The sequence below is a fragment of the Rhipicephalus sanguineus genome, chromosome 8 (genome assembly GCF_013339695.2).
Source record: "Rhipicephalus sanguineus isolate Rsan-2018 chromosome 8, BIME_Rsan_1.4, whole genome shotgun sequence".
Classification (NCBI taxonomy): Eukaryota; Metazoa; Arthropoda; class Arachnida; order Ixodida; family Ixodidae; genus Rhipicephalus; species Rhipicephalus sanguineus.
The window spans coordinates 73693504-73712135 of NC_051183.1; the positions used below are offsets into that span (position 1 = coordinate 73693504).

The window sequence follows — 18632 nt, forward strand, 5'->3', positions numbered from 1 at the left end:
CGGATCAGCGCACTTCGACAAGGCGTGGTCGCTCGTGCGGGCGCTTATCTCGTGATCTCGGTGGTTTGTACGTCTCGTGCTCTGCCTGCAAGTTTCCGTTGAGAGCCCTAACGTCAGCTCGCTCAATGTAGCGGCCGCTTTTGCGAAAGGAGCGCGCTGCTCACACAGAAATAAGTTACAACTGTGACAGTTCGCGTTCATCCTGTGTATGTTCGTTCCGCGCGTCCTTTCTGCTTGAGCAGCACATTGCAAGTTTCGAGCGGCTTGCCGTTCGCGTAAAATTACAATTTGATGCTGTGAAGGAAAGAAGTGTTAATTTCAAGGGCTCGTTTTCTTTGTTATACACAATAGTTCTCATTAATTTGATGCTGTAGCATTCATTCCTTCGCGCTTGGGGCGAAAGAATGCACAACAAGCGCTCAACTACGCCTGTGAAGACACGTTTCACTTTCGTGTTATACCGATTGCTATGACAGAGGGATCAGCCTTGTTTTTTTCAGCAAATTCCAGGTTTCTCTAACTGCTCGAGACGGAGTTGGAGTAAGCCTCCTCGACGTGGCACCTACAGGTGAGCACTTAATATTTGAGGAGCCACTTGACTCTGACGGCGGATGACCAGCGAATCCGCAGCACAATACGCAGGGTTAAGGGTATATGCACTTATTTCGATCGTTTTGTAACGGTATTGACGATTCGAACTTTCTTCATAGAAACACGCTAAAAGCTTGCCTCCAGCAAGTACTTCCTAAAAGAATACGTAACGCCGGATTCAATTTCTGGATGTAGAAACACAAAGCATCTCAAATTAAATGAAAACCGTGCGCATAGGGCACGTGGAAGTCCACTGATCTGTGGTTCATAATATGAACTGCATATATCCTTGCCTATTGTTCTTATATTGACTCATTTACAGCAACGTTCCAGCCCCTCTGTAAAGGAACCGGCAACCAATTTTTATAGGGCTTTTTTTCTTTAGCGCGACAGAAAGCTTATAGGTCATAGTGTCGAATCAGGGAATTAACGCGGGAACCGCCATGAATTAGTTGTATTGTGAATCTTTCAATATGCGGCGACTATGAAGTTGTACACACAGAACGCTTCATGCCAACAGTGCAGGGCTGGGCAAAGATACTTTGAAATTGTATCGCGATACGATACAAGATACTCAGGCAAGAAGTATTGGAGATACAGATACAAGATACTGCCGCAATAATTGTATCCGATACGATACATGGCAATTGTATCTTAAGATACTTCGATACATTCTCGAATTTGTTATTAAAGATCCATATAATGTAGCAGCGAACGCCTATGCACGAAAATGTATTCTTGAAAATTTCCTAACTGTGACCTATTTTGTTTCCCTTTAATGAAATGTCTCTTAATATCTAAACGTTTTGCCGTTCTTGCTCAAAGTACATTAGTTTCCTTCCAAAACAGTTTATTGCGATTTGCTTTAGCTTCTTCACAGGACAACTCTTTATACGTTCGCTGACAGCGATTCTTGCTTGTCATTTTTGCAATTAATGGGAGTCGCTGCTCAGCTTGCCGACCAGCTAGCGGGTTGCCATATAATCACAATAACTTCTATAAGAAGCCTTCGCACGATGGCGCAAATACCGGTGTGGACTTTTGCCTTGTCCGTAAAAGACAGTGCACAATACCGTATATCCGGACAGGTGTACAGCAGCAACAACGCTGGTAGCGACTTTTTTTTATTGGGGGGGGGGGGGGGGGCGACGCAGGTTGTATGCTAGGGGTTTGAGACCTTTCGCTAGCGGCCCCGCCCGCACACATGACCATCTTCGTCCCATTTGTTTTTATTTTCTAGATAAGTATGTTCGTGAGCTACACAGACATGACAGGTCTCAATCTTTCCTTTCGTGAGGAACATGTGGTCACGATGTGCTGAAACATAACCGTGGAACAAAAACTCTATATTTCAGAATCCGCGTCCAGAATTCACTCGTTGTGCACATCGGTATCGATGTTTCTCTAATCCTGACTCCAAATTCCCTTGAGAAATTACCTATATGTGAGACATGGGAAAGGCTTCCTTTCGAATGGCAACGTCATTTTGTTCAAACTATCTCCCACCATCTTCACTGTCCCGGCGATTCGAACTAAATTTCGCGACTGTGGCTCACTGGCTATAAGCTGAGTTTGAGACCCCTGGTGTATATGTAGATGACGTAAAAGAGCAATGAATATTCATATTCTACTTATCTGCTGGCGTAAAGGATTCTTTTTTTTTTTGCTGATATCCTCACTAACGTGTAATCTTTTAGCAATTTTTCTTCAACGAGAAAACATGTGCAACACAGAGACGTCTCAGACGTATTGTATAGTTGCACAAAACGTCGGAGGAGCCGCCGTTATTCGCGCTATTGCCGCTTATAGATCCCATTAGGTGGCGATTAGTAATACGAAAAATATTTAAGAAGGCCTAAAACAGGAAAACTAATATAAGTAAAATAGAGAGGTGGTTCTGTATAAAACATTCACATTGAATGAGTACAGAAACACAATACAGACGGCGCCCTTAATAGCAATGACCATGAAGTATCGTCAACTTACCTATTAAGACAATAGAAAATTCAGTGCCTATGGAAAATTGCCTGAAACGGCTCGTTGGAACGCTCATGAGTAAAACGGAGCATTCAGTAAAACAACGTTTCTCGAATCCCCTTCCTAACATCTTTAAGATCGCTCCTAATGATTTCCATTATTATAATGCAAACTCAGTTTCGCTATTTTCCTAAGCGATAAGCAGAATGCTTTGTACTGTAACTCAAGGGACGCCTACATAATTATATATTTGTTTTCAAAATCGCCTTGGCAACGTGTAAATGGGTAAACAGTAGTATAAATATAAAGCAGACAGTTAGAAGAATAAAGCAGATATCTTATTTTGGGAATGCGTTACAAAAGACATACTGCAGTTACCAGACCAGAAAAACAGTACAGAGACCTAGGTAATGTATTGGATGCAAAATGACAGCAATAAAGCTCTTGTGCTAATCATCAAGTTATGATTTCATAAATCCTTTGAATAAATGTAGCAGGAAGTGAAAAATACGGTACGCCAAGATATTTTCTGTTAGGTAAACGCTTGATATATTAGATCTAGCATCAGTACTAGTGGTGCTATAGTTGTTTGCATATCTTATTTACATATAAGTTAATTCATTGCATGTAAGTCAAGCTTTACATCTACGAGCTCCTTCAAATCGCTGATATGTAAAATCCACGAGACACAAAGGAACCCCATTCTTGCGCGCATCACATTTCGTTACGGAGCAAGACGCAAGAGAATCTTCAATAACGACACTGTAGCAACATCAGAATTTGCGCGATAGACGCTGCACGCAGTGGAGTACGCGGCGCAGGACAGTGGCAAAGAGCAAGTGTCGCGGCACTGGCGCAAATAAAAAGAAACGAAATCGACAAAACAAAAGGTACGTAGGCTGGGCGTAGACGTCCGCGTGCTTGTCTTCCTCATCTTCTGCCCTCACTGGAGGACTGTGGGGGAAAAATAAAATTGCGTCACAGCCCTTAGACTTGTTCAGATGGCTTAGTGGCACCAGTACCAGCTTGAGAAGCGGAGCTTGGCCAGTGATTATTGTTTCGCATGGTTGTGTTGCGATAGAAGTATCTTGTATCTTAAGATACACGATACATTATCGAATGTATCGGAAATACAGATACAGATACTCATCTTTCGAGACGTATCGCGATACAGATACAAGATACCGATAGAGTATCTAAGATAGTATCTAAGATACATGTATCTTCGATACTGCCCAGCACTGCAACAGTGGAAGGTGCACGCGGGAGCCCGTCGTGTTTGTGCGAGCCGAGTACTGCGCATGCGTGCACTCCGCACGCGTTCTCCGGTGTTCGATGTGTTCCACTAGTTGCCGCGAAGGCAGCGCCGCTTCTCAGCGTGCAACTCGTTTTACCTCGTAAGCAGCGCAGAATAGAGCGAGTATGGGTAATACACATACTCGAATTTTCAGCACTATTTATTGTGCACGTGAAAGCATCTGACCACGTACAGCGAAGCGAACGACTCCATCATCCGGCTTCAAGGCTGTTCCGCTAGGCTTCGCGACATACTGGTTTTCGTTGCTTTTAAACGCGATTTAAAATATAAATCTTACGCACATCGCCGAAAGGACGCTTGAATCTGTCGCTAAAATTTATTGTCTTTTCATCTCCACAGGGATTTAATCACACGTTCTGGCCAGTTGTAGTTCCCTTTAACGTTGATAGAGCAAATTAAAACTTCCTTCCGCTGTGTTGATGGTACTAGTTGATTTGTTTTGGCCTGTCCTCATGATAATATCAACGAAACAGGACGAAAATTCCCAATTAGGTCTATCAGAGCAAATACTGAATTCGTTACATATGATGCAGTAAACAACGGGTATGGCAACGCAGCTAAAGATGACTTGCTGCTTCGGCCGCTAGGATCTTTTACAGCTAAAGCTGTTATCACATAAAAACGGCAGTGGGATAGTTGTCTGCCGCTGCCGACGCGACCGGTGTCCGTAACCACTATCGCGCGAAAATAGAAAAAAAACAGGCATCTCCACGAAGGGAATCATGACGAGTAGGCGAAGCTCTGGGTATCGTATGGGTGAGTAACTATACGTTACCGAGCGTTGCCCCATATAATGTAAATTCAGTGACATAAAGTAATATAAAGAGTCGACGACAAAGCTAGGTCTATGGTACAGGACATCTACGTTAACGTCGCCAACTATTATAAACGGTTTGTGCTTGTAGGTGTTTTATATTGTTTTGTCACAATTATGATTGATGTTCGTCTATTCTAAACCTTTTCTTAACACGAAAGTACTTTATGCCGGGGTCCACTACGGCTCCACTGACGCATTTCCGTCACGGATATGACGTTGTAAAATATAAAGACTAACATATGGCAAAGAAAAAAACTAGGAAGAAAATGTTCCGTCACCTGGAATCGAACTCGCGACCTCTCGATCCTCAGCGCTCTGCGCGAAACGACTCCGCCACAAACGGCACGTTCTTTGTCTTACTAAAGGCGTGCTATTTATATACACCATTTGCCAGTGGTGATACTCAGAGATCAGGATACATCAGTGTGTTTTCGTTATCACTAGCGAGATGGCGCGAAGTGCTCGAAGAGCGCGCTTTAAATGTCGTCACCCCCCGCGTTGAGATGAGCGTGCGTCTCTACAGGGCGTGGTCGCTCCTGCGCGCGCGCTTATCTTGTACGTCTTGCGCTCTCACCGCAAGTTTGCGTTCAAGTTACAGAGGGCACGAAGGTCATTTCGCTCACTGCAGCGGCCGCTTTTGCGAAAGCAGTGCGCTGCTCATAAACAAATTAGTTACAACTGTGACAGTTCGCGCTCATCCTGTGTATACTTGTGCGTTCGTTTCGTGCGTCCTCCTATGTATTTGACCAGCGCGCTTTAACTGTCGAGCTGTGACAGTTGTTAGTTCGCGCTCATCCTGTGTATGTTCGTTCCGTGCGTCCTTTCTGCTTGAGCAACGCGTTGGAAGTTTCGAGCTGCTTGCCGTTCTTTGCGTGACATTACAACTTGTTGCTATAGCATTCATTCCTTCGCCCTCGGGGCGAAACAATGCACAACAAACGCTCAACTACGTCTGTGAAGACACGTTTTACTTTCGTGTTATACCGATTCCTATGACAGAGGGATCAACCATGTTTTTTTTTTTATTTATTCACCTACACACATATATGCTTCGACTATAGCAACGCTTTTCTATATACCGTAACACCGGACAGTGAGAGTCGATTACAAATCTAGGTCCTAAGGTCCGTAATGCGTACGTTGAAATCGCCGACTAGTATAGCGGTTTCGTGCTTCCAGGTGTTTCATATTGTTTTCTCACAATTATGATTGATACTAGACTCTCGTTAAACTTATTAATAAAACCACGCAGCTCCACGAAGTGAATCATGACGAGTAGTCAGGTAGGTGTGTAAGCACGGACGCCGACATACGGCCTTAAGGTGCTTCGCCCCTAAAAATGAAATAAATACAGGATGTCGATGATCGAATGGGATTTGAACTGAGGCCTTCTGTGTCGCAGTCGAATATCCTACCACAGAGCGACGCTGGTGCTTGAAACTCGTCCGCAAACAGACCCTATACAGACGTCATGTTGGGCAAGGAATCGCGTTAACACGTTAATATAGCGCGGCAGAAGAGTAAAATAACAACAAGGCGTCATAGAATGCTCGCTTATCCGCAGAAAGACGAATAATGACACAGTGGGTGCTTCCTAACTTCACAAAAATCATGACTAGTGGCGTAGTGGACACCTTGCATGTTTACTTGTATTAGGAGCTTCCTCCTTATGCTAGGGGCTTGTCGAACGCCGTGGTGGCCGCTAGTTCTCATTGCACCCGCTAGCTTGGCTTAGCGCACGCTCGCTCGAAAGAGAATCTTCATCCTCTTCTTCTTCGAGCGCCTTGATGATCATATTACCGCAGGCAAAACCACATATAGCATAGCCAACTGCAGCATGCGTTACTCCCTCCACAGTCGTCAGCTAGGGCGCTTCGATACTAATAACACGAACGAAGAAGACAAGGCGGCGGAGCGGAGGGATCGCAAGACAGCTGAATCGTTGGCTCGCCGCCAAGACCCTACGGCGAGAGCTCGCGAGGCCGCAGGTAGGCGTCAGCGTCGTGCGGACCTCGAGATACATGCCCGCGAAGCCGAAGCAGCGCGGAAGTGGTGACAGGAGAATCTCGAAGAGGCATGGGCGCGGGATGCAGCGGCCAAGCGACGAAAGCGGTCGCTACCTGAAGTTGGTGGCGCCGACACGCGCTTCATGCGCTATTTCCTCGGCCACACGTTCGGCCACAGCTCCAATGCCTGCGACCGCTTGTGCTTCGACAACAACCTGACCATAATCGCTACTATAACAACGTGTCACGTCTTTATATGACAGTGGAGGGATTTTACGGATCATTCACGGTTTACCCGGTCATCTTTGCGCAAGCTCATTTAACATCATTCACTTCGTGGATATGGTGGGGATTTTTTTAGTTTCCCCAAGAGAGTTTAGAACGGGCTCTAGAAAGGCCGCTCTTCCAGTTTTCGCGGTCACTGTGCTCCGCGCTCCGCATAGGCTGGCGTTCTTTCTTGACAAATCGTTCTGATATATTTCGTCACGTAGCGTCGTGTTCCGCAAACGTTCTTACATTTCTGTCTTTTTTAGGGGCGCAATACCGCTTGTTCATAGCTTGGCATTGTGTGCGATGTTCTGTATTCCTGAAATAATATTGCGCGGATCGGGGCTGTTATCAATAAAGATAGAGCATTTATGTATACAAAAGAAAAGGTTCTCACGAGTACCGTCCCACGATGGTTACCTTGTTGATTTCATGTGTTTATGCATGCTTAGACTAAGAACTTTTTCAAATCTCTTGAACTCTTGCAGGTTCCGAATCACTTCCCGCATTGGTGGATCGCACATACACCGTTATCTTTGTCACGGGAAGCTGCATCATATTACGCGACGACAAAACAGCCTTTTTAAGTAAGTTACATTTGTTTTAACCTATCCAAGGCAGTTCATATGTTGCCCACTTTCTTTTCTTGAGGTTTTTTTTTGCGCAGTGTTTTGCGCTATACTTTCAAAAGAAACGTTTCTCCTTTATAGCATGAATACATCTTGATAATGATCAAGCTATATATTGCGTGGCAGAAACTATGAATCTGCCCTATGAACAATTAAATTAGAATGATGTCGAGGCTTGTACCACTATTTCACGCACAATTTCTAGCTGATGCCATGAAAGTTTCACGCTAATGAGCGCTAGAGTTTGCCATGGTAATACACGTCTGCTGAAATCTTCAAAGCAGACCATCGCTTTGCATTGTGTTCTTCCTTGAAGTTCTAGCTTTGGATTTGGGTACGATGGCTAAGATAAGATGGTTGCATATTTCGCAGTCTGTCGAAGCCCTATTCTCCTTTCAAGTAAATCATTTTGGTACGTGCGTTAGAACTCTCATTCTGTTTTCTCGATAAAATCCAAATACAATGTATGACGCACGCTACTAGGTTTCTAAGAAACTCGCAGGTTACCGGCAATTACATTGTAAAAGTATGCAAATTGCGAATCCACCGGAAGTGCGATTGGAAAGCTCCAAACATACATTTATGAATGGAGACAGAAATGTAGAGGTGAGTAGCATGCCAGGCCGCGACAATACACGCACCCTGCCAATGGTCTAACAATGCGGAAACGTTGGTTTCGCGGAAACATCACGGATGTCACGTCCGGCGTGCTCTCAATAATAAATGCGAAGCATTTCTTAACGAACCTAAGGCACTTTGGAACGTTCCTATCTACGTGTCTATATATCTATCTATCTAGCAGCCTACATCTGGGTACTCTCGTGATCGCCTCCTTAATTTGGGGTCGACCAAAATTGGCATGGGAGGGAAAGAGGGTTCGGCGAATCTTACTGTCTTGTCACGACCTGAATAACGTCAAAATCCTGTCGCGTACGTAATCAAACCCTTTCCTCCAGACACTTGTGACACATACCCGTATACCACGGGACACGGTATGCGGGTATGCCCCACAGGTGATTGACAGTTTATATGTACCCAGGAGCGGCAAGAACAGACATTGGTAATTTAAATGCAAGAGCTTTAAGGAAAACTGACATCGGCAGCATTGGCAGACGAATGCATAGAATAAAATATACGATCCGAACAGGAATCGAACCCAAGCATTCTGCGTGGCAGTCACGTATTCTACCACAGAGCCACACAGCGTTTATAGAAACTGCTTTGGAAGAACACCCGATGCACGCGTAATGTCGGTGCAACGTCAAATGTGGTTGTAGTGCTGGCTATCTAATTTAATACCAAAGCAATAAGCAGTACATATGTACTCCTACGATACAGGTGTCACGTGAGGTCAACGTCAAATGTGGTTGCATTGTTGGCTCCGCATTTATAGCAGTCTAATAAACAATACATTTGTATTCCCATGATCGAGCAAGCTATTGTCAAGCGTTTCACGACCCCGGAAGAATACGCTAACGAAAGTTACGTGTGATATTGTCACGTGGTCGTGACGTCGACGAAGACAGCAGTCGGCGTTTTCAAGATGGAACTGTTTATTTGGCCGAACTTGTGGCCGGGAAACGGAAAGGTAATTTACAGCAATACACACTGTATGCACTGATAGCGGCGTACAGAGCGTCGACCGTCGATCAACTGACAAGCGGTCAAGCGCGTCGGCTTCTATACAGGCGCTATCGAACTTTCCAGCGATATCGCTGGTGGCGGCGTTATGTCTAGACAAAGCTGGAACATTCGCGTGCGGCGCGCAATCCTAACAAAACGATCTACTACAATCGGGAAGCTTCTCGAACCCTGCTTCGCTTCGCGGACAGCGTCGAGCGTTGATAACCGTCCTTGCTTGTCAAAGCCTAATACATCAAAATAAAACAAGAAGTGGGCGTGGCAATATTCACGTCATCGCACCCTAAAATGTACGTCGTTTTGACAATACTAACATATGCGCTCCAACACGAGCGCTGACGTTACGTCACATCCTAAGTTACCCTCTAAACGGCAGTGTTGTTGATGTGCTTGGTAAGTCCACGATGTGCACGGAACTACTACACTTACAAAAACAAGTCGATCCACCTCGTAACGCTCAACTCAACACCAAAAAATGCAGCACAGAACTGCTCGCTCAATACTTCGCATAAAATCGATTCCCACAAGGCGTGGGACCTGTCGAATTCTTAGGGTTGAAGCACCTTAAGGCCCAGGCTTGACTGGCGTCTCTCCGTATGTCCGTCAAGGCACAGCACCGCATATGTCTGTGGCTCAGACCCAATGCGGGGGTTAACCAAGAATTGGGTGTTTTTTTTAAATGTTATGGAACTTTAGAATAAGGGAGGTTACAGAATAGAAATATTCAATCAAAGCATATGACAGCACAATGCACGCTGCAGTGAAAATACACGAAAGGGCGCATAAGCGCGTTCCAGACCACACATTCTCTTTGTGCCATGGATGAAAAAACCGAACGTGAACGCGCCCTCACCCGCGAAAGGCAACGCCGACGCAGACAACAAGCTACCCCGGAGGCGAGAGCTTGGGAAGCAGCGGCAAAGCGGTAACGCTGACGACAAGCTGCTACTTCGGAAGCGAGAGCGCGTACAGCGATCTAGCAATGCGCGATTATGAAACAAAGTACAAGAACAACCCTTTCGTACTAGTTGGTGACTTTACAGTAGAGATCAAGGACAACGACTGGCTTGTGCAGTATATGACGTCTCGACACACTCTACGACGCATTTTGTATGACTGGAAACAACCAACAACCACCAAGGGGACCTTGTCTTTGCCAACTTCAGGCTAGATCCGATAGAAAAACCATGGCTCTTCATTTCACGGACCAGAAAGCAGTAATAATGAAGGGAAAACGGAATCCACCACTCAAAACGACATACAATTTATGACTAAAACGTTGTATATAACTGTACACCGCTTTGTCACCCATTTAAATGCGTGAGTGGGCAATGTCACGGGTGATTTACGGTTACACCCAAAGACCCCAGTGCTTCGCCCGCTCATCATCATTAACTTGGAGGAGATGCGGTGATTTTACAATCGCTTCTACAGATATGACGTAGAAAATATTTAATATCATCCAATATGTATTACCTTTTCCTTTAATATGCTTACTAAGTTCATGGGTTAGAATTGACAGACATTCAGCGGAAGCTTTCTCTGCATACTTCACCATTACACGACACGCTGCTCTTAAAAGAAGATGCAAAAAGCTACCGAAAAAGGTACCCTGATCAATATTTTGAAAGAAATTTGAGTCTTTCGCCATGGTCACGGGATTGTAACCTCCTTGTACAAAACGTCCTGTGCTGTAACTCATAGTAATACTACCTCGTGGACTAGTAGGCTCGTATTGTGCCACTAATCTTTGCGGGAAATCCAGAAGATAGAGAAAGGGCTAGCACATAGCGCAGGCTGACAAGTGTGCATGCCAGGAACACAAACAGCCGTCATATGGGCAGCGTGATCACATGCTTACTGATTGCGCGTGTAATTAAATTGGCCTCGAGATGTTGGAGTGGCGCTATCTGGCGTACGACGTCAAAACGGAGACTCGGCTCTCAACCGCGCTGCAGCAGCCGCTGGCCCTGTATGTGGATCATCTGCTTCAGGCGGGAACTTTGTCAAACGAACAGCCTCGCGACGGTCAACTAACGCCTGCAACGAATGTTTTCGAGTGTTCTCTTGAACCTGTTTTTCTTGCGACCCAATTGACAGTGTCACGAAATCTCCCCGATGGCCGACGAGTGCGCCGATGCCGCCGACCGCATTGCTGGCATGAAAGTGAAACTATGTGTGAGTGTTCTCGCTCGTTATCTTGTTTCCGCCCTACGATACTAATTAGTTTGGCTGTTTCTTTCGACATTTCAGCAAGCGTGCCGTTCTCCAGCATCTACAAGTATGTAGATAAAGCTTGTGAAAGGCCGCGGTGCCTCATCGAGGGCGAGCCGGTGTACGACGCAGCCCACGTTGTTGAATGCGCGGTCGAGGCCGTCAACGGAGATCGCATCACCGTCGCAGCTGTCGTCCTGCAAAACAGTGCGCAAGTGCCGCCTTGTTGCACAATCCCCTGCCGATGCACGTGATCGCAGTTTGTCCCGTAATGTTGGTTCAGTGAGAACAATATTACGTCGTAGTTCATATTAACACCGCACTGGGCCGTCGCATGGGTATTAGAATATAACAAATAGTTAATCACTGATTATACAAAGCTCAGCACCACAGAGATTAACGTGGCAAAGGCAAGCTGGGTCGAGTTTCACGCCACGCAGCCTAAGGAAAAGCTTAAAGAGCTCCGCTTTTAAAAAAGTGTCTGCACTGCCTCAGGTGAAAACTTTTAGAGAATGTGCACTTAACAGCGGCAACAGGTTTCGCTTATTATTTTATGGTAAGCAGTCCGCTAAGCGCGCGCTTGCCTCCATAAGTAAAATGCGTATGTACACCATCCAAATGCAGCCGTGGTCTCAAATATCCTGCACCGCTCAGCTGACCTCACGAGGCACGCTTTCCTGCGAGGCCATTCGGAGGCCGCGTCGTCAGCACCTTGTCTAGGGGCCTTCGCGGCATGTTGTGGGACGGCACCTCACCTGGTGTAAGTCACCTATGCTTATAGCCTGCGTGCAATAAACGGCTTAGGTATTGACGAGCCCCTTAAACGCGGTCACAAGCTTACCTAGTCGCTGTCCGCGAAATGCTTGCTGCACACTGTCGATGAAGGCGTGGGGCGCTTTCCCATTCTGAGCTCGACTATCCACTTCTTCTTCAGCTTTGGGTCCTTAGGATAGTTGTGAAAGCTAACGCCTTTTTTCACGAGTGGACGAAGTACACTGAGGCACAGAGCAGTTCTTCACCATTGCGCAGCACTCGCCGCGGACAAGCGGCCGCAGTTTTAATAAACAAAAAACTGTAGTTCTAAATGAACGTTAAAAGCAGACCCACGGTTGTTCGAACGGCATCAGTAGTCACCATACGCCAGATAACCAACTGAACTGCTTTTTTGTTGAGATTTACCACAACGGTGGTTTCTACACGGTGCTGGGCCTACGTAGCAGACGAAAGCGCGCGAATCCCCGCTCTGACGTCATACAGGCGCCGTTTGCAGAGCCGCCATCGGTCGCACACCAGGCCAATAACTCATGTAATAACATTCTGTTTTGCATACCATCAACATTTGGTAGTCTGCGCTCTTCCTTGTTTGTATAGTTTTTTTATTAAAGGGAAGGAGTACATGTAGGTATGATTCAGGGTGGTAACAACGCCGACAGAACCATCATTTTGTTTCGGAGCACGCAGACGTGCGTTATCACATACACCTTGAATATAATGTCCGAGTTCGTTTTATGCATTCAGTTTCACGTGCGTGTCTATAATGACGTTTTCACGTCACCTTAAAAATATGTGGCGTCCGCGCCAACGACTTCGCTCAAATATGGCGCTCACCTGGAAAAGGGTGTCACCACCCTGCTCCGGGGGAGGCGGCACTGACTTTGAGACACCCTCGTGCACACAGCACAGACACGTCCATCCACATCGTGGCTCAGATGAAATGCCGGGTTGGCGGCATTTTCAAATTTAGTATTGTAAAATATGGATTATGCTGCGCCTTTCGCAGAACCTTAGGTTTTGATTCTTCAATACATGACCTAGCTCACACTGGCGTCCACTTGAGCGCGTCCGCCCTAGTACGCGCGTTGCGATTCGCGTAGCCATCTTTAATAACACATCATAATCTTTCTCCAATACGTCTCATCAACCAATCGCGTTTTTCCGGTGTATCGTGACGCAAGAGATCACACTAGCGACGTGTTCAGTTGCTCGTTGGACTCACCGTGGGTTGGACGTCAGCCGTGCGTTCCAAAGAGGAGCAGTGGTAGTACGAGAAGAGAAGGCGTGTCCGAAGAGCAAGTCAGCGTCGCAAATGAGACAATGGCAATGATGAAGATCGGGCAAGTGATGCCGAACGCGCGCACCAAGCCCCGCCGCCTGAATGCTTCTCCAGCCCCGTGATCATCCCTCTTCACAGACAACTGGAAGGGCTCCCAATTTTTAAATGCGAAGCATTTCTTAGCGAACCTCGGGCACTTTGGCCGTTTCTATTTACATATCTATATGTCTATCTATATATATATCTATATGTCTATCTAGCGGCTTACGTCTGGGTGCTCTCCTAGTTGTCTCCATAACTTGTAATATACCAAAATTGGCATGGCAGGGTATCAGTGTATGAAGAACACGATTCACTGGTCATGAGATGAATAACGCAAAACGCCTGTCGCGTACGTCTTGAAACCCTTTCTCTAAGTCACGTGTAGCGGACACCCGCATACCACAGTTGATGTTATGCGGTTATGTGCCACAGGTGATTCACAGTCCCGGTCAACACAGTAACACGAGCACACACATTGAAACGCAAGGCAAATGAGGGTGCTGAAGGCAGAACTCCCCTGCAAGACGCTCGATGGCCATTCACTCGTCCACATGGTCCGCCAGATTGACGCAGTGATCTCTTAATTTCTTATGAGGTTCGCCGATGGCCTCATCCTGACCGCGTATGACGTCAGATTCATTGAGAGCTGCTTTGTGACACGCGAAGAAGCCGCCGCTACGGGCCCTGACGACATACGTCTATACTACAGCAATGCGGACCGGACGTCGACCGCTATAACGCACGTTGCATTGACGCTGCGGACAACCTGTTACGTCATCTTGCATACAATAACATAACTGGCTATAAGAACGAGCAGCTACACAGGGATGCCTTGATCAAAGTGGCCAAGATGAACGCAAGTGACATGGGTGGCCTGCCGGCCTCAGTTAGCCTGAGCATCGGCGAACCGTACATGATCACGGCCAACATCGACGTAAGCGACGGCCTCAATAATGCACACATGGGCGCCTTGTGGTACATCGTGCGTGATTAACACAACAACCTCGTGCGACTGTGGCTTGAATTTCCAACGTCCACGGCTGGCATTGTCGTCCCAGCACGGACGAAGCACATCACTAGCACACACCTCCCAATATAATTGAAATGAGTGCCCGTGGAAATGCGAACCACCCCAGCCAGAAAAATATCTAGTGTTAGAGGACACAGTTTCCCCTTGAGCTATCAAACGCCATAACTATATATAAGTCACAAAGGGCCACATACACCCAGGTATTCTACGGAGAGGGTAAGCGCCAACCACTGAAGTCGGTCTACGTAGCACGTCCCAGGGCTACCAGCCTCGACGGCCTACACCTCACCAACGCAAAAGGTGACTTCAGGTTCCGATATGTCGCCTGCTCTCCCGACAGAGAATGTATCGACGACATGACCTGGCTAGCAAACAGGCCTCTAGATATCGCCTTGGACCGGGCTAAAACCTTCATTCTATGCCACAAACACAACAAAATCCTCACACTCTCCGCTGTCAACGTACAGTCTGTGCACGCGCACGTGGACGACCTGGAAAAAGACGCTCTCCTCACAAAAGTAGGCGTGTTAGCACGTTCTGAAACCTGTAGCGATGAGCCTACTGTGTCGTACACAGCAAGCGGCTTCATTGCAGGTGCGGAGGTGTAGGCACATAAAAGCACGCGACGATGCGCAACTTCAACGTAGGCCGCATCCCACTTCGCTGGCCTCTAGACACACAACACACGCAGACAAGCAGCGGAATTGGCGATGTATACGTTGCGGACATCAGCCACAATGACAAAGACATTCCACTCACCGCCATCTACCTGAGAACTCTCAGGAACCCCTTCTAGACATGCACAGGGGTTCGTGAAACGTGCATGCGTTTTCCATCATAACGGAAAAGTATAAGCACTGCATATCTTGGTTAGTGCTGCATGCTTGCAGACGTGGTAAGCACTGAATGCTTACCACGTCTGGTGTTGTTAATACCCATGTTGCTGTTGGCATTTTTACGCAACTGTAAACAACTGGTTATAAACACAGTTGAGACCCTTCAACATCGGTATGTGTGTGTATATGCCATTTGCACATATCATTAGCGTCATTTCGTAACGTTTCGCTCAATGTTAAAAAATTACGCACAGTCACCTTACCGTCGCATGCTTCGCATAACGTCGATTCCCACGGCACGTGGCATCTGGCGAATTTTTTTAAGCGTGGCAGGTGGTTCTTGTTTTGTAACTCACACTGAGTGCAATAAATGAAAGACGAGCAATGATTCGAGGGGCAGGTCTCCTGTTGAACTCAGGTACCTGAAGCCAGCAGACAATAATGCGAAGGGAATTTTAAAGTTTACATTCATATATTTAATTTGAAATAATGTAATGCTAATATAAAATAACATCGAATTAGGGTGGACAAAAACCGTCTCGCATCTGGTAGGAACCGAACCCATAACCTTTGTATTACGCGTGCGATGCTCTGCCTCTCCGTGTGTAGCACCCTAAGACCCCTATCTCCATTCATTTGCCCCCTTCCTTTCAAAAGGTAAAATATAGTTTTTACCTACCTACCTGCCACTGATAATCACTGACGGTGGCAGTCCACTACCTATTCATAACAATTTTGCAGTTACATAGACACTTCGGGCGCATTTTCACTGTCACCGTAATGTTCCGTATATATGTGAGTGCGTTGTGCGTGTCAGTATCGATCAGAGAAGTCCAAGAAAAACGTGCCTCTTTAAATAATTGTTCATAATATAAAATGCCTACTGTGGAAAACGTGTCGTCCCCATAAGCCCAATTTCCAGGCTGTTGATTTAGAAGCCTCCGCCGACCCGAGGCCCATGGCACCCATCACGAAACACGTGTTCTTCGCTTTCTATATCTTACCTGACCGGCAGCGGAGGTCGAATTTCGATGAAGCCTAAATGCTTGAGGTATGTACTGGGCGATGTCAGTGCACGTTGAAGAACACCATATGGTCGAAATTTCCGGAGCCCTCCACTACGTCATGCATCATAATGATATCGCTGTTATGTCAGGTAAAACCCCATATATTATAATTATTGTACGTTTTACCTGGGCGTCATTGATCTCGGCGTATCTGCTTACAATGTTAACGTGCCACATAGTGACGCCTGTGTTCAGTCATTCATAAAATGTAATTTTTCCCTTTTTCGTAACCCAATCTGATCCTTGTCCTTTTAAACCCTTTCAGATAACCCAATTTTCCTCCTGTGGCAACAAGACGGCGTTTACGATGCCGACTATTATGAGTGCGTGGAGGTTTATGACTACATATCCAGTCGCAGTGCTTTCGATTCTCGCAAATGCAACAACTGCTGCGATAGCATGCCTCAAGTAATGGGATACATAGGCAATCAATGTGGCTTTCGACTTAGCAACGCTGACGCGCCATGACTCAGCATACGCTGTAAAATTGTATCAGCATTCTGCAGAGCAAATATTGTACGCTCTTCTCACGAGACAATGTAGCCGCCTGCAGTGAATGTATTTTACATAACTCGCATTCAGCGTCATTTACATAGGCTTTAAGGAGCGACCGCAAAATAAATATTGTTCGCATCTTTGTCCCTTACTTATGCTTATGTTGCCGCTACATACTTATGAATGGCGCCTGCATTGCACTATTTTCTTCGTTTGCGACTGTTTTCATTTGCATTTGCTAAAGCAAGTTTCCGTCATACTAGTGTTTGTGTTGCCAAAGTCAGGCAGCTGACATCTATGACTACCAACACTTCGACTTTCTCAATATAGTCTATATGTGGTTCTTCGCACTCATACAAGATTAGTACATTACAGGAAATTTTTCTTCTACAACAGGTATTTTTACAGATATTATCCTCGTTAGGAAGTAATACAACGTTTATACCCAATTCAGAAGAACAGAACAAAATGTTATCGCAGCTCCGCACCAGTGGTGTCAAGCGAGAAGGAAGAGCGGATCTGGGCGCCCTTCCTTGTTTCTTTTTATTTTTCTCTTTCTTTCTTCTTATCTTTGTCTTTCTCTATGTTTCTAGTATGCCTTTTTTATACATGTTTCTTTCTGTGTCTTTCTTCCTCACTATTTGTGTCTGTTTCTCGCTCTTTCGGCTACCATGCTGATCCTCCTCCGCAAGGCCAACCTGCCATCTCAAGTTGCGAGGACTGGAAGGCCCTGCTGTGGTCTGAGGACACGACATTGCAGCTTGCTGCGGTCACACGGGCCGCCGGTGCCATTGCGGCAAGACGCATGCCCATGTAGACGTGGCATGGGACCGCGCGGTGGTCCAGAGACCCGGATGTGTCCAAACACACTAGCCAATAAAGTTTTTTTGTCTATCTCTCTCTCCACCACTTTGCTGCTGGGTCATATAAATCATAGTGCTAGATCGTAGTCACCGAATGCGTTTATAATTGTGTGCGAGACATACATTAGATCCTGTAACCGAAGCTGGCCCTATGCCATATTGTAGGATTAGACGCACACCAGAGACGAAAGACCATATGATGCTGCGGCACCTGTAGCGTCTCACAAGCAATTGCCGGTTTACTGTATGAGCACTCGGAAGGGGACGCAGCCCAAGGGTGCCGGACAACTGTGTAATGCCCACTGCAGAACCCAAAGTAATGCGAGTGTCGTCACTAGCGAACAACACGAAGTACCTTAGCGTGCAAATAGAATATCAACGATGACTAGAAGCGATATGACGTGAAAGTATTAAACACCGTATGGCAAAGATCAACATATCATAGTGTTGATTGCGTAACGCACGAAAGTGTAAAATCGAAGTACGTTGCGCACATTTTGAGCTCCTAAGCTGTTGCTTTACCGTAACCGAAATGCAACCTCAACGCCGTCTGGCCCTGGCTACTGACCACAGATACAGCCGTGAGCAAAGTATACAACTTGTAGGTTTGGGCGAGTCGGTTCATGATGCGAAAACTAGAAGCAGCGCGAAGAAAACGACGACAAAATAGAAACACACACAACAGCACCAGCGCTCCTGATAGGCGGTCCTGATCTGTTACGGGGTGTCGGTCGCGGTTCGGGCGGTAGTGTTTTTGTGATTTTTCTTTCGACTTCTAACCTTTTC

General features: G+C 46.3%; 1 protein-coding gene across 1 annotated transcript in view; it reads left to right on the top strand.

The window, feature by feature from the left end:
* Nucleotides 1-17123, top strand: part of LOC119402816 (uncharacterized) — a 58180-nt gene extending 41057 nt beyond the window's left edge. Inside the window, exons 5-7 of the mRNA XM_049418495.1 lie at nucleotides 501-568; nucleotides 7465-7563; nucleotides 16754-17123. Coding sequence (XP_049274452.1) covers nucleotides 501-568; nucleotides 7465-7563; nucleotides 16754-16956 — 370 coding nt within the window. The 3' untranslated portion in view covers nucleotides 16957-17123. The remainder of the gene's footprint in view (nucleotides 1-500; nucleotides 569-7464; nucleotides 7564-16753) is intronic.
* The last annotated feature ends 1509 nt before the right edge of the window (nucleotides 17124-18632 follow it).